This window comes from Rhinolophus sinicus, chromosome 1, assembly GCF_057876585.1.
Source record: "Rhinolophus sinicus isolate RSI-liver-muscle chromosome 1, RSI-T2T, whole genome shotgun sequence".
In the NCBI taxonomy this organism is placed as follows: Eukaryota; Metazoa; Chordata; class Mammalia; order Chiroptera; family Rhinolophidae; genus Rhinolophus; species Rhinolophus sinicus.
The window spans coordinates 135,150,400-135,167,605 of NC_142501.1; the positions used below are offsets into that span (position 1 = coordinate 135,150,400).

General features: G+C 33.3%; 1 protein-coding gene across 12 annotated transcripts in view; it reads left to right on the plus strand.

Annotated features, from left to right (window-relative positions):
• Positions 1-17,206, plus strand: part of FRYL (FRY like transcription coactivator) — a 241,156-nt gene that overhangs the window by 43,347 nt on the left and 180,603 nt on the right. For 5 of the 12 annotated variants that reach the window (XM_074324653.2, XM_074324658.2, XM_074324655.2 and 2 more), the window contains exon 1: positions 16,023-16,261. In XM_074324653.2, coding sequence (XP_074180754.2) covers positions 16,063-16,261 — 199 coding nt within the window. In that variant the 5' untranslated portion in view covers positions 16,023-16,062. Of the gene's footprint in view, positions 1-13,479; positions 13,612-16,021; positions 16,262-17,206 lie in introns of those variants that run through there. The other 7 variants (XM_074324663.2, XM_019741013.3, XM_019741016.3 and 4 more) reach the window with 3 other exon arrangements.

Sequence of the window (17,206 nt, forward strand, 5' to 3'; positions counted from 1 at the left end):
AAATCCAGTAGGGATTAAACCTTTTAAACCTATTTATAAAAATAAATTTCCCAAAGTCACATTTCAGATTTTTGGTGTTTTAGCAATATTAACTAATGAGAAATATTTTGGTTGTATTATTTTAAGGTAAAACGATCTTAAAGGAAATTTTACATGAGTTCACTTTAGATTAAATTAGGACATTAAGTTTAGTTTCTGGGATATGATTTTTTTTTAATTACTTTGAAACATTAACTAGGGCGGGTGCTTACAAGTAATAATCAAATAATCGTTTGGTACTGTGATCTTCAATCAAAATGCGTTTAGTTTGGAGTGATGAAAGTTTTTACTTTTAAAACTGAGAATCTGTAAAACAAAAAATGGTTCATGTGGCTCATGGTTTGACAGGTTTATGAAAGTCTTAAAAGAGAAAATTGTCATAAGTGAAATATTGCATTCCATATAGGATTTATGTAACTAGTAGTGCGGGTGAAAAAAAACTGATGAAGTGGCAGAAATGACTCAATTCCTCACTTTGCACTTTCCACATCTTATTTCCTCTCGCATTTCAAATCCTACATGAGTATATTACACCTTCAAGTATAATCACAGCGTTAATTCAGAAGCCTGATGTATTAAATGATCAGCGTGTGTTGTTTGGAAATAACTCCATTTGTCCATATTGGAACTTGCAACAACACTCTCCTTTTAGGACAGTTTAGGACAGGTGATCCTAGAGCAGGATATCATACCACACTGCTGATTCCTTCAGGTTGTAACCTAACGTTATGTCTTATTCATTGTTCACTACCTGCTTGATATGCAGTTGGACTCGGTGAAGGTAGTAGGATTTTATCAGTTTTTATCTATTATACTGTACCTGGTGTTAGGTTTCTAGAAAGCTTAGTTTGTTTTTCCTTTTTGCTTTATTCTGATAAATCTTACAGTTAGCATTTACATCTAGCCTTATTATGGTTTGAATGTCTATTAAAATTCTTAACAAGAGGAGCATAACTTAAATTGTGAAGTTGGTCCAGAGACAACATTCAAAAGGGATTATTCCAGTGACCCTGCACTCCACTAAACTAAGCCAGGGACCAAATAGTCTGTCCACATAGAGCAGGAATAAAGGAAAGGAGGCCTGCAGGGGTCCTGGAGAAAAGGGATGATTTAAGTGGAATGGAGGGAAGTTTCATTTTAAACCATAGTTATGGCAATTGGTAACTTGTGGATACTTTGTCAGGTTTTTCCCTATAATGTTAGAAACTGCTGACAGAATTTTGCAGTTGATTGAGTTTTCACTGTGTTTAAACTGAGCATCCATCTTTGGGAAACATTTTAGGTTAGAGTATGTTTTAAGAATTTTAACTGAACGGGGGAATGTCATTTTCCTTTATATAGTTGTTCTTGAACTTTTAAATTAATAGTAAGACAGTAATGGGAGATGATCGAGTTTAGTCTTAAAATACTCATAAGCATCTCTGTGCTTTGTCGGCCATAATATGATTACGTCTTTCCCTACCTGGTTTTTTTTTTGTTTGCTTGTTTTTTGTTTTTTTTTTTACCTTTAGCAAAGCAGATTTATTCTTTCTTCTTGAAATATTTGAGATAAATTGTGTTGGTTATGTTTAATTATCCTATTTGACAGATCTCTAGCTTTTGTTCTGAGGTTCAGACTCAATAAAAAAGCATATTGAAATGATAATTGCATTTTAATTAGAGAACTTTATCTCATAAACCTCCATATAACAGCTTATTCTTTTAAAATATAAAAGAATCCAGATGTGCAGTATTTCTCAGCTCATTTACTGGCTTTGTCAGTTTCTACAGCTGCAACATTGAACATTTACAGAAATGATGGGTTTGTTTGGGTTAAAATGAAGTTAATGGGTGTGAAGCACCTAACCTAGCTTCTCACATGTAGTAGATCTTCATTAATTAATGGTTGTTATTGTTATTATTATTGGGTACTTAATTAATTTGGCTTTCTAGGGCATCATTTTTAGGGTACAGTGAACCCTCCTATATTTGTAATTTGTTTAGACTGACTTAGCCACTGTGAAGAATAAAGCCTGTTAGTGGGATGGGGTGAGGCTTTTTGACTTTTGTGTGTAAGTCCTTTTAGAGTTACTATATGTCCTGGAATGTGAAGGATTAAGCTTTGTTGCATGTTTTTGTTCTATATGGCCATCTATAGTGACCAAACTGATTTGGAATGTTTTGTTACTAACTTCAAAATGTGTTATTTCCTGTACAGAGGGTGTTGGTTTGAATAAATTGCTTCTTAGTCTTTATAAATTTCTACAGTGAGAGGAACTCTCAATCAATGTAAAACTTAGCCGACACAATACTTTTCTTTCGTAAACATGGGGAGGAGGCAATCCTAAGATAACCATTTTGGGGATAAAGCCAGGCACTGTTGTGTAACTAAGAGGGTATGGGATGGCACCCAACTTTGGATCCTGTCACATTGGGAAGTTATGGCTCGGAGGACTACTGTGAAACAGTTATGTTTATTAAACCTTAATATATTACTTAAACACTGCTATCAACAGTTATCCAGCTCCACAAAGAGAGCAAAGTGTTGTAGTTTGTTGCCCCAGTTTCTCTTCTGGCAACGGAGGCATTGGGTACCACTTCCTTGGTGAAATCTTTCCTGTCCCCTCCTCCACTTAAATTTGTAACTGTCCTCCTTTTTCCTCATTGTAGCTTGAAAATAACTTCTCCTAGAGCACCTAAAATGTGACATCACACATGTCTCTTCCAACTGGTCTGTAAGCACTTGGATGGTGACAGTTGTGTCTGTGTAAGTGTCAGTTTAGTGCAGATTTTGGGAGCTCAGGGTTGACTTTCAGTCCGTGTTACTGCACGCCTCCCTGTGGTTTGTAGAAACACCTCCACAGTAACTGCCCCCAATGACATCTGACATTATCTCTAACAATTCTTTAATGAGAAGCCCCTGGAGAGGCCAATCCCATCCTGTCTCCTGTACCACCCATCATTCCCATTCTTATTTCTTTCCTCTGCCAATGCAATTCCCTTTATTTCCTTTATTTCTTTCAAAGAACAATTGACGTCCTTCTCCATGAAACTTTTTAAAGGTATGTTTAATTTTAGTTAGTAGGAATTAAAATGTAGAAATTCAAGAAAAGGTGAGAAATGTTAACCAGAACTGGAAATTTGGAATTGGATCATTAAAATACAATATTCTTTTAAGTAACCAAAACATTTGTAAACATTTTCCTCATTTAAAAAATCAGAAATTATATTGATTTTGGTAAAATCTAGATTTTTTCCCCCAAATAATTGTATTCAAAACCTCAAAGTAATGGAAATTTTTAGGTAAAACTTATGGAAAGAAAGTGAGAGTTGTTATAATTTTCAGATTGTCATGAGAAAGGTGTCTTTTAATGCATGATATGGCATTTTATAATTTTATATAAAGGTATAAGGATTGATCTTATTGTCCTTATTTATAAATGGTTTTATTGTGACTTAAAATTGGAAGTCTTTTACCCAGTTTCTCTGAAAATAAGACCTAGCCGGACAATCAGCTCTAATGCGTCTTTTGGAGCAAAAATTAATATAAGACTCGGTATTATATTATATTTATTATATTATATTTATTATATTATATTATATGACCCGGTCTTATAGAAAAATAAGACCGGGTCTTATATTAATTTTTGTTCCAAAAGACGCATTAGAGCTGATTGTCCGGCTAGGTCTTATTTTCAGGAAACACGGTATGTAGACTCCTTTTTCTTACCTTCCCCCCACCTCAGTTAAACCATAATAGTTTACTGAACATTAATATAAATAGGGAAAAACATTTATATCATTAAAAGATTTTTCTTTTGGGGAAAACTATTCTCTCTAAGATAAAAGCAGAGGAGGTCTTTTGAGCCAAGAACTGGTGGACTTTAGAGTACTATAAATCATGGTTGAGTTCTGAAAGTTTCATATTGTCCAGTCCTCCATGGTTATTTTCCTTTTATACTGGGCCCATGTTTTGCTTATTTCCTTTCTCATTGATGATAATACCATTAAGCAGGCAGAGAAAAAAAGGTATTGAAATTAAAAGTTAGTTTAATTTGGTTCTGAATTTTCTATTAATTTTACAGTGAATTGTATTTGTTCTGTGATACATATATATATTACACATGCACATACATATATATACACTATATATGTTTTAACATTTTTATGCTTATGAGTTTTTAAATAATATACAATAGCATTGCTTTTTCATTTACTAGTGTATGGAAAACATTTAAATGACAAACCTTTACATTTGTGCTTAGTTTGCATAGTATTAATTGAGCTTAATCTTTAGTGCTTTAGTATTTTTATGAAAGCCAGTTTGCTAGGTACTGTGGGAGTTGTCATTACATCTTTTCTTACCCTTCAGGGACTCATAAATCCTAGAGCAGCAACACAGAATTTTAGAACAGGAAGAAATTTAAGACATTATCTTCTCTTAGCGGTGTGTGTGTGTGTGTGTGTGTGTCTGTGTGTGTGTGTGTGTCTGTGTGTGTGTGTGTGTGTCTGTGTCTGTGTCTAAGCAGCAGTCCTTTGATTCCTACCCACTTCAGTGCCTCCTGTGCCCCGCTCCCCATGCTCCCAGGTATGTAATACTGTCATTTTCTGTGCAGGGGAGAGAGGAATTCAAGCAGGCAGATGATTAGGTGGCATGAAAGTGTAGCTTTCAGGTACTCTCTTCCATATTCTTTGTTTGGTAAGCAGGAGGAGATGCAAACTTGGTTTTTTCTCCGGGCCAATTTTTCAATCCAGGGATTTAAAATTGTGAAGTCAAGAAATTATCTTAGTGGGTACTGAGTTGAACATAAAACTTTGTTGAAAAAAAAGTAGTTTGGAAATTGTCAAAGTGTATTGCAGATTATTTCCAATCAATCATGTGGCTGCATGTATATAGTGGGTTGTTATATAAAATGTATCATAAGTACATTTATATAAAATGTTTCTGTTTTTTCTTTTTTTAACTGCAGTGAATTGTTTGGAAAACATGTCTCTAATGTGCCCATTTCACCCTTGTTTTCAACCTGGGGAGCAGCCATTGATCACCTTATCTCTACATATGTTACTTACTCTTTTTGCTAAGCTCTCCTTATCATGCCCTGACTCCAAGGTGATGTGTTTTCTACACAGGGAGAAATATACAAGGTGATATTTTCCCACAATCCATCTTAATAAAAGATGCACAGCAAGGTAGTTTTTTCATTTCACTGATCTTGCTTGCATGCCCCTGGGTACAAATAAACACTTTGATGGATCTAACTGTTAATCTGTAAGTATTGTTTACGATGTGCCTAACTTGGTACCAAGATGTGATTTAAGCACCAAGAGAATTTGGATTATTTAATACTAGTACATAATAAAACTACTTATCAAATATTCATGTGGGCCCATACAGAGGCATAATTGTATTCTTGTAGTACACAATATAAATACTAATATTGTTTTGGAGACTCAGCATGGTATGCTGAAGCCATGGTTTGGAAAAAGGCATTGTAGTATGTTGTTTTTATCTGTGGGAATTCCTGGCAAGTGTAATTGAGAGATTCTAAATACTGTAGTTGTTTACTTCGCTTTTGAATTTGGCTTACATAGTTTGGTCTTATTTTTTTTTTTTTTTTAACATAATCATTGAATTATTGTTCTGTAAGACTTATGGTAGAAGCTAAAACATGACTGTTTTATCTATTTTAATAATTATATCTTCTTTTAAAGATTAAAACAACCCAATTGCCTCCACCAAAGATAGTTTAAAAGGTATTTAAACAGAATAGTGGAGTGAATGTTCATGTGCCCATTCCTTAGCTTCAGCATTTATCAGCTCGTTGTTACCTTTTCCTCTCCCTGTTCCCAATTCACAATTATTTTGGTGTAATTCCTCTGTCATAAAACATCATCTGTACATATTTCAGGATATATTTCTGAAAGACAGGACTTCCATTTCTAGACACATAAAGTAGAATCTTAAGAACTGTTTTGAGGACTGTACTGACGTTATGAATACTGGAATTGTTTTGGGGATGTTAGAATGATATAAAGGAAAAGTGAGATCCTTTAAATGGAACTAATGGAAAAGGAGAAATACCTGATAAGCACTTGTACCAAAAAACACACAAAAAAACGGTTACAATGAAAAAGTCAATTAATAGCTTTTAAGTGGCTGTGGAGAAAAGGGAGCAAACTGGCTTTTTGTTTTGTTTTTATTGGGGAATCATGGGGAACAGTGTGTTTCTCCAGGGCCCATCAGCTCCAAGTCATTGTCCTTCAGTCTAGTTGTGGAGGGCACAGCTCAGCTCCAAGTCCATTCGCCGTTTTCAACCTTTAGTTGCAGGGGGCACAGCCCACCATCCAATGCGGGAATTGAACCGGCAACCGTACTGTTGAGAGCTCGTATTCTAACCAACTGAGCCATCTGGCCACCACTCTGGCAGCTTGTTGTCTTCAGTCTAGTTGTGGAGGGTGCAGCTCACTGGCTCATGTGGGAATCGAACCGGCAATGTGGCTGCTCAGAGCTTGCGCTCTAACCAACCGAGCCATCCGGCCGCCCCAAAACTGGCATTTTTGAATACCTAGTATTCCATGCAGGTCAGTAGGGGAATAAAGCCAAGGCATTTTATACCATTTGAGATAGAAATTCTGTTTCTAGACTTTTTCTTTAGGGGAAATAAATGAGAGCTGTGTACAAAGAATGTCAATCAAGATACTCACTGCCATATTTATAGCAGTGGAGCATTGAACCTAATTTCAATAATGGTTGAATGAGTAAATACACACAATATACTTATAAAACATTGTAGTATTTTGTAACCACTAGAAATGATATAATACACCAATTTTATAGAACATTTAATGCATTTTAAAATACCTGAAAGAAATTAACCCAGATATCAACATGAGTAACTGTGGCTATCTCTAGGTTTTGAATTATGAATGCTGTTTATTTTTTGGTTCTTTTTTTTCTTTGAAGTGTTGCAAATTTGTCTATCAGTGTATGTGACGTAAGTTAATAATACTAAACATTTACTGAGCACTTACTACTTGTCAAGCACTATTTAAGCATGCTTCATTTCATCTTTTACGCTTAATTCTCATAGTAACCCCGAGAAGTTTTGTAATCCTTATTTTATAGATGAGGAAATGGAGGCATAGAGAGATTGAATACTTTGACAATTTGTGTCTCTCCTTTTAAGTTTGTTCTTTGCTTCTAAATGTAGTTTTACCTCTGAGATACTACAAATATTATTTTGTTTTTCTACTTCCTAAAGTATATGGTGAATATTGTGACATATTAGTAAAAATATTTCTTCATTGATGGATAACATTTCATCTTCTGAACATACCGTGATTTTTTTTAAAACTGGTCCTTTGTTTTTGTTCTGTGCCTCCCCTGCAGCATTGTGCTCATAGGAATAATGGTACAGTGAACATCTTTGTAAATAAATCAGTGTGTGCATTCCTGGTTATCTCTCTAGAAAAAGCTCATAGAAGTGGGATTATTGGGTCAAAGAACATAAACATTTTAAAGACTTGATACAAGTTGTGAGATGGCAGGTGACAAACGATCATTCCTCCTTAAATTTAGAGAAGTTGTTTTGGGGCTCTAAATTCAGGAGAAATAGGTCATCTAAACATCAATGGGAATTTGTGCTTTCATAGTTGCTCTTATAAAAATCAAGCTTTTCTAAAAGCTTGCTGGAGACAGTAAACACAGAGAAAAAGAGAGGAGATACATACTTTGAAGATTAAATTGTGGCTTTACTTGCTCAGTGACCTTGAGCAGCTACTTCTTCATTTTTCTAATTAACTTAAAATTTGAATTAGCTCAGAATCTTTTCATTGCAAATTGTTTTATGAAAACATACAAAGTATACATATCAGATATGCATGAATTTTCTTTGATGTTTGGTTTTATAACCTCAGGGTCGTAATTAGGTAGCGCAATTTCCATTGCATAATTTAAAAATTACAGCTAGAAAAGGTATCACACACATTTAAAAAATTTTAAATTATAGTTGACATACAGTATTAGATTAGTTTCAAGTGTACAACATAGTGATTAGACATTTATATAACTTATAAAGTGATCACCCTGATAAATCTTGTGCCCATCTGACACCATACATAGTTATTACAATATTATTGACTACATTCCCTATGCGATATCGTACATTCCATGACTGTTTTGTAACTACCAATTTGTACATCTTAATCCCTTCCCCGGTTCACCCATCACCCCAGTCTTCCTCCCATTGGGCAACCATCAAAATGTTCTCTGTATCTTTGAGGTTATTTCTGTTTTTTTTGTTCATTTATTATTATTGTTTTTTTAATTCCACATGTAAGTGAAATCATATGGTATTTGTCTTTCTCTGTCTGACTTATTTCACATAGCATAATGCCCTGTAGGTCTGTCCATATTGTTGCAAATGGCAAGATTTCATTCTTTTTTTTTATGCCTGAGTAATGTTTCATTGTATATATGTACCACATCATCTTTATCCATTCATCTATGGATGGACGCTTAGGTTGGTTCCATATTTTGGCTATTGTAAATAGTGCTGCAATGACCATAAAAGGTGTAACACATTGATTGGAGACTGGGATAGCCCTAGAAAGTGTTTTAATGTTGCATTTAACAAAAATTTTGTTTTCTAAGGGTAACTCTCATTTTGTAACAAGCCAGAACAGAAAATTTTTAGTTAATCAATCGACGGTTTCTGTTAAGTGATTAGGTTTTATTGTGGTTTCTCTTGAGCATATTTTTTTCCCCCAGAAGGTCTTTAGGTGACTTCTACAAAGACTTTTAATGAAGATTTGGGCAGGGAGAGGAGGATTTTAAATTAAGGGGGTCCAGAGAATAATTAATGAAATCAGAAAATTTCCCTATGAAGCTATCGAAGAGGTTAGGATCAGGTTTTCTGGGAAGACCAAGATTGATAAAGGATAATCTGACCGTTAAGAAATTTGTGAGAGGTACACATGGAATAAGTAGAAAACACTTTATTGAAATTTGAAGGCCATACGTATTTTAATGGAAAAAATACTTCTTTTTACTATGAGTAGTAAAACTGTGAAGCTACTGTAAACGGTAGAGATGGAAAATAAACAGGAGGAGGACTTGATGGGCTCTTAATCCATAATTAATAGTTGGATTAAAAAGGTTCAAACCTTGCAAAATTAGGTGTATGTACATTTGGAAGAACCCTCTAGCGCCTTTTTCAAATTTTTAAAGGAATGACAAGAAGCTCAAGGTTCTTCTAGAACAGGATGCAGGCTCCCCAAGGGTAGGGATTTCTGTCTGGTTTGTTCACTCCTCTGTCCCTGGTTCCTAGCACATAATTCTGCTGAATATATATTTGTTGAACGTTTGATTTCTGTAAATCTGTGTGTGGCATAGTTAATAGTAATGAATTTTTAGAAGTTAGCAATGGGAGTACATTCCAGATTAAGTGAGATTGATGTCTTACAGGTCAGCTGCTACATTTGTCCAAAATTTGTCTCTTGGTTTTTAAGTTTACATGAACAGGTAGAACATTTGTATGATAAATTTGTGGTTGAATTCCTTTATGTTTTCTGTGTCATCATGAAAATGTAATAGGAAAATTATTTTAAACCATACATAGTTATTCATCACTATATTTGAAAATGTACTCTGACGCTGTTTTCATTTGATTCAATGAAGGAAATCTTTATGGAAAACTTCCTCTTAAATTTGTTAATGAAAAATTTTGCCAGTTGTTTTCATCAAATCATATGGTACGACAGTAACTGTTATTCTGGCTAAAAAAATGTAAAGTCAACAAAATGTTGACAAATTTACCATCAGAGAACATTGCTTTATCAGCAAGAGATTTAGGTTTTTGTAGTGAAGCCCAGTTATTCTAGCCCAGTACCGTTATACAGCATTTTCAGCAGGCGATAATAGTGTAATCTGTGATTACATTAGCCAGCATAATGAGTTTCTGTATTCTTTAAAATTGAAATTTGGGAGAAGGTGAAAAAGAACAACAGAGAGAAAGTTAAAATGCAAGTCCATTTTAAAAATTGTAAAACTATAACATTTCTAAAATAAGAGAAAAAGTGAATTTCTAAAAATTGAAGTGTGATAGAACCAGCATTGATTTTGAGTCATCAATTTTGTTTTTAATTAAAGGATGACTGTAAGTTCTTCATATTAATGATTTTTACCAGTCAGACAGAAAAGGTATTCAAATAATTGTGTGCTACCTGTAGTTCATTATTTGTGAGCAAATTTTTTATATTTTATATAATATTTGGCAGATTACAAAAATTACTACATTTTATGTTTCCCATAATTATTTTGCTGTTATGAATAGAAGCTATGATTGTTCTAAATTTATTTAAAACCATTTCATCCATCATTTTGTCCTCTTGCATCATTTTAAGAGACCTTGCAAGATACCCAGAATAATTTTAATAGATGGATAGGAATTTGCCCCCATAAATTCCATGTCTTGTCACATGGTTTCTTTCTTTAGTTGAAATAATGCATTTCTAGGCTACCACACATTTTAGGGTTCAAGTATAAGTATAAAAGACATTGTAAATTAAATTTAGAGTTTTGATCTTTAGATTGATTTATAGTTGGGATCTTTGAAGTAATTTAACATAATCTTTTCCCCGGGGGGGCTAACCCTTTCTATAGCATTTACAACAATTTTTGCCTAAAAACTCAGTGAGCAGGGACTTCATTTCTTTATGAAAGAGTCTTTTCATTAATTATGCAATAATTAAGTTGTTATTCTTTTTGTTGAACTCAAATCTACCTTGTGTGAGGTACCATACTTTCCTTGTTCTCCTTTTCAAATTATGAACATCACCAAGATTCATTTTTGCTTTATTTGCTTGAGATTATTTTCTGTATCAATGTATTATCAGAGCCATATGCATCACGTATCTTATTATAATGAAGATACGTTAATTTTGTGGCATTTCTGTTCTTTTATTTTTCTAGTAATTCTGTTCAGAAAGGAAATGAGGTTAATGTGTTACCTGAACACCCGTTCAACTTTCTCTTTTACTTTCTGGACGGAAGTGAAGCAAAGCTGTCCTTGGAGGACCTCATTTGACCTGAGATCTTCCCAAGTGCCAGAGCTGGGCCACTGTTCTCTTTCTTTATTGCACATGGAAGCTTCTAGATCATTATTCTTATTTCAGGTTTAAAGCCTTGTCCCCTCAAAGTTTGTGCTATTTGGCTATTTATAGACTTCAGTGTCGTCAAATACCAACTGACCTCACACCACTCTTGTTCATATGACTTTTTTTCTTTTAAAAATAAGAAGCAACAGCATTGATTATGTATATACCATGACCACGTTTACCTAATCTCTCTACAGTGACCATCTCAAAAGTAGTAGTATAAAGTTAGTAATAAAAATGATTCTTCCTGTAGATAGAATATTCTCCAAATTAATCAAGTGGAATGAAAATAAAGATGGGTTCCATGTTAAATAATATATATGGAGACAAGATGAAAAGCTGTTAACATGCAACCCCCCAACCCCAAATCAAGACAAAAACCATCCCTGCTAAAAATGATTGTAACCTATAAAGAAAGTCAGAGAAGTGTAAACCAACTTTTTTCCAGGATAACCAAAGACATATGTTTATTTTATCGAAAATGGAAGTTGAAAATAGAAAGGTTGTGCATCTTCTACTAAAGAGGTATTGAAAATTCTAGACAAACATTGGGAAGTCTTAAAATGATACAGTGCTCTGACTGTGTGGTTACAGGAAGAGAAAACATAAAAAACATGGCATTAGTTTTTGCTATATCTGAACAGAAGTTTATTCAAAAGTGAAGCAAAACAAAAGACCTAGACATCGCGGTAGAAATCAATCCTAGATGAACATGTTGCAGTATCCTAAAATTGCTTCATAGTCCAGTAGTAACTGGTTTTGTAATTTGTCCTAGAAGATAAAGTGAAAAGTAGTTTAAATTTCATTAAGTATAGACCAGTGCATGACCGTACTCGACAGAAATAATATGCTTTTTGTCACATAAGCTTTATTTCCTTTGAGGGAGAAATGAGTCCATGAACCAACAACAAAAATAAAGTATCAAGAATTATGACAGAATTTTAGATATGTTGTTAGTAGATTTAGAAACATATGGTGTGCCAATAAAAATTCCAGTAAGTCTGAATGATATTAAAAACAAGTGCATATGAATTAGTATTTTATTCATATATACCAGTTCTTTGTTTTCAAAGATTTGATTTTAGTCACGATTTAGTTGATTGTGCCTGTGAGTAAATGGAAGATCATATTTTCAAACTTGGCTAAAGGAATTTCAAATTAAGAAGTTTAAGTACAAAATTAATATTTTAGAGAGTAGTCAGTTCTTTCTGTTGGATTGAGGATTCAATTCATTAAGTAGCAAAAAAATTAAGACACCAGTTATGATTTAAAAGGAAGTTAATTTGAGTTCAATGCTAGATTTAAAATGTGGCCTATTTAGCTATTGAAAAATGCCAACATCTTTAATGGTAATAAAAGCATGGGATGTGCACAATTACATGTGTGAGACCTTATGTATGGTCAAAGGATAACTCCCTGTGGTCATTGGTTTCATTCTTAGTAACCATCAAATTGTTACAGATATGGTACAGTGGTTCCCAATCCATGACCCTCTCACAGATATTGTAATTGGACTTTGAAAAATATGTATCCCAAACATTATCTGTAGGTGGGATAAATATTAGGCCTAGTGGCCAGATGAATGATTTTTCAAATCTGTTTATTTTAGTAAATAACATAAAAATGTATTCAATGTATTATTGAATAATTAAGTTATTGAAGTATTGATTCAATCATTGGCTAATAAAAGCATTACTTGTCAATGCAAAGAAGAGAAAGGAAGGGGAAACTTGTTGATTAGAAGGGATTTAAAAGACTTAGTAACAATTGCCTATATGGATTTTGTTTAGATCTGGATTTAGAACAAACTGTTTAAAAAAACACATGATATAGTTGGGGAAATTTGAGCACTGATTGGTAGTTGATGTTATAAAGAATTTATTAATTTATAGTAGACATTATAATGATATTGGCTTATGTTTAAAAAGCAAATCTATGTCTTAGAGAGATGCATACAGAATTATCTACAAATGAAGTATAAGGTATAAGGTCAGGAATTTGCTTCAGAATAATCCAGAGTAGTGAGATAGGAGTTGGGGGTAGGTAGATATATAAATGAAACATGATTTGCTATGAGTTAATAATGGTGGGTTCATGATACTACTCTCAATTTTGCATTATTTTGAAATTTTTCATAATAAAAATTCAGGAGAAATGTAATGCTACATTATAAAAAGACAATAACTGCAGCAGTAGGTGATACTGCTATGTAATACTCAGAAGAATGATGGATATGAGTAGCACACAAATGTGCTTATTATAAACATATCTAACATGTGAATTTTGTATTTTGTTTTTCTTCAGAGACGAAGCCATTTATTTGAATCTTGGATGATTAACACCTAAATGTTTAATTCACAAAACTGCTCAAGAGTCCCACAGTCAGGATTAGATGATCCAAGTTACCACCAAGAAATTACTGTCTTGAGTTCTACGGTAAGATTATAACAAATATTTTAAAGGTTGAATAGTGACTGTGAGGTCTATAAAGGTTTTTGAATCTTTTATTGAGCCACTAGCTTCTATTATAATTTCTTAATTCTGAGACTATTATACCAGGAGTTCAAAGTTGTGATAATCAACCAAAGATCATAGAAATATCATCATGCAAACAGGCTCTATGGCATTTCCTCTTCGGAGATTCAACTAGGAATGCATACAGTTTTGTCACAGGAATGCCATGCTTTCTCCTTGCTGTATTCTCAGGGTGGGTCCTCTGGAAGCTGATGCTGAAAAGGAATCTGCTGCCAGGTTGTTTTTTTGGGGATCAACGTCTAATAAGAGAGGTGGTGTAGAAGCAGGTTGGGCAGAGGAAATTGAACTGCAATGCAGGCTCAGCAAAGCCTTAGCCAACCCTTCAGGGAATCTGGTAGTTGTGAGAGTTTCTTTCCCTACATAAATAGTAAGCTTCTGCAGATAGACCCATCTCTTCAATGCCTGTGCATCTTTCATGGGCCAGTATCGTAGTTGCTCAGCAAATACTTATTGAATGAAGGAAATCTGAGAAAAATCTTGTGGTCTCTTCAATAACACCTAATAATATCCTTGCCCTTCGTTTCCCCAGTTGAAAGTGCAGTCAGAACGGTGGGGTTGATAGTGACACAGGTGGTGGCTTGTACATCATGAACGGACACGAATGTAACTTGCCCTGTACAAGCAGCATGTGCTGGGTACCATTATGTTGCTGGGCTCCACAGATAAGGAAGACCTGCAAAGGAATCTGAGGAAAACTGAAAACATAAGTTTTAAAGAACATGAGATCTTATCCATAAAGAGGAAAAAAAACCCAGCAAAGCCTGGAAGACACAGTGATAATTTCTAGGCTGTTGAGGCATATGGATTATGGTTCTAACCGGTTGTTTCTTCTGTGTGTGGGGAATAGGCTGCTCAGATGTGAATTTATAGCTTTTCATGTTCAAAGCTTTAGAGAGAGAATCTACTTCTTAGAAGCATTTTTTTTTAAAGTTAAGCTGTTTTCCTAGTCAGTACATTCCTGCTTTAAGGAAAGAAATATTAGTCCTGTACTTGACTTCCTTGTTTCTTCCCTGCTTTTCACCTTAGGATTCCTTGAGACAGGATTTACATTAATAAATCCTCTAAATTTTCCCTGAGCCTTAATACTATATAAACGTGTTACATGTAGAGGACCCTCAATTAATGTCTTTTAAATAATGAAATAAAAAATAGTTAACTTTATATAATCAATGTGGCAGAAAAACGAGGATTAAAAACGCAGTAATTCAGAACCAGAAATTTGTTTTTACATTAGAACAGTTTTTCCTGATATCTACATAGACAATTTTATGCTTTATCTTTTAAAACATATAAATCATTTTCTTCATGTTGAGTCTTAGAAGAATGAGGTTGTGCTTCTGTTTCACTAAGTGAAAATCAGATTTTTAAATTATTATCAAATGTATATCCTCAAAGTTATAAATTTGATTGCTTAGGGAGTTTACGCCTTATCTGTTCTTTGGTTTTTCATTTCCTTCTTGCTCACTTAATATCCCCACCAGAGGGCAGGCAAAAGAAGGGAAAAAAGAAGATATTAATTTCAGTTTTCAAAGTCTTATGTAGGCATCTTCCACTGGGATATTTTGTCATGCTTCTGGATTACATTAAGGCAGTAGGATCAGCTACTTCTGCTATTTAAAAATATTTAGTGTAATGCCCAGTTATTTGGAAACAAATTGTGTAAGATTGATTACTGGGTTTAGTGAATTAAATATTTATACTTTATATTCTTAGATCCAAATTATTTTAAATTACCACTTTTTTCTTGTAATTTATGCCAAGGATTCAGTTGCTGCTATTGATAATTACAGTTGATTGTATTCATTGGACATTGGACACATTGGAATGTTCATAATACAATGTAAAGTTTTAAAGTTTCCTTTCATGTCCCATGAAACTTGATGTTCCTGAGGTCCATTAGTGAATTTTTAGAATTAGGAATTATCTTTTTACTACAAGTTACTGTTTCTCACTTCAGCTGTAAGTTTATTTAAAAGGATGACACACCTCAGACCAAATTAAATTTGTCTTAACATTATCACAGTGTAAGTTTTCAAAGTCTAAATGTTAAACTAGATGAATGCTAAACATTTTATGGTCTCAATATTGCTGTTAACACCCATTGTAGATGTACAAGTAAAGTGCCATTTCATTGTTGATAGCTGTTTGGTTTGTTATCAGTATGAACAGCAAATGTTCTGAAAATCAGCTTCAGAACAGCTGGCACTTGACCTACTGGTGTTTAGCACCACCTCAACTCACATGACGTTTCTTTGCTCTTTGACATAAATAGTGTACCTTATCTTCTCATCAAGGAAATTGGTACAAGCACTTTTCTGTGTGCTCGTAGGTCTAGTAATGTAGAACCTTAAAATGGATTTTTTAAAGAGAGTTGTTCCTCCCATTCTTTCTGGAGATGTGGTTTGGGATACTAGAGATGGTTTTCAGGAAAGTTCTCCAAGATTACTGAAGATGAGATGTCTTAGTTTGCTTTCATCGGAGAAAACTATAGATGAGGAAGATGGAATCAATTTCTGTCATAGTAATTATGACAAACACCACCAACAACTTGGTAAAGTAAAAATGTTTCATTTTCAATCCCTTAAAAAGTATTTTAGGAAAGTAGAATTATTTTTACAAGTATCAATTCTAGCAAGCATAAATCTTTATTTTGAAAATCAAGTTTAAGTATTAAAAATGTTAATACATGTAAATATATAGTTGGTCTAAATTTTTTTAGTATCAAAATTTTTGCTTCAAGTTTAGATGGAGAAACATTTATGCTCTAAATCAAGATAAAGCCATTAATAAAATTAAATTTGGTGATCTTTAGATAATACGTTGATGAAGTGTTATACTTATTGAAAAAATGTTATTGCTATAACCTGTAGAATATGTAAATGAAAAATATGATGCTGAGTTTTACCTATCACCATAGAAATTATGTAAGTTTTGTTTTTAAAATATACCCTATTCTTTTGTTTTAAAGATAGCAAATATTTGAGAGAAATATAAAAAAGTCACATCTTTGAATATAATCATGATTATTTTGTGTCACAACCTTTATTTTGTATAACCCTGCAAAGTTCAATGTAATGCCTTTTAAAGTTTGACCAAATGATATGTGTTAGGAGAAAAATCAGATTTCCTAGTGACTAGGAAATATTAAAAGAAGATGGAAAAATTCTTTAAATTTTTACATTTTTGGTTAAAACATTTTAAAATGTTAAAATGTTCTGTATGATTATAAAATTTATTTATTTTCGGGAACCAATAAGTGCTCATATAGTTAATATTTAATACAAAGAAGAGAGTTTATGTAAACCTTATGCATGTTTGATATATATTCTTATAGTTTTAATGAGCACATATACATTTTTATTTATAGAATTTACAAATGAGTTTACTGTCCTAACTGCTTTTTCATTTAATACATCATAAACATTTTCCTGCCTCATTTAAAATGCACTCCATTGTGTTGATGTAATAATTAAATCAGTCCCTTATTGATAAACAT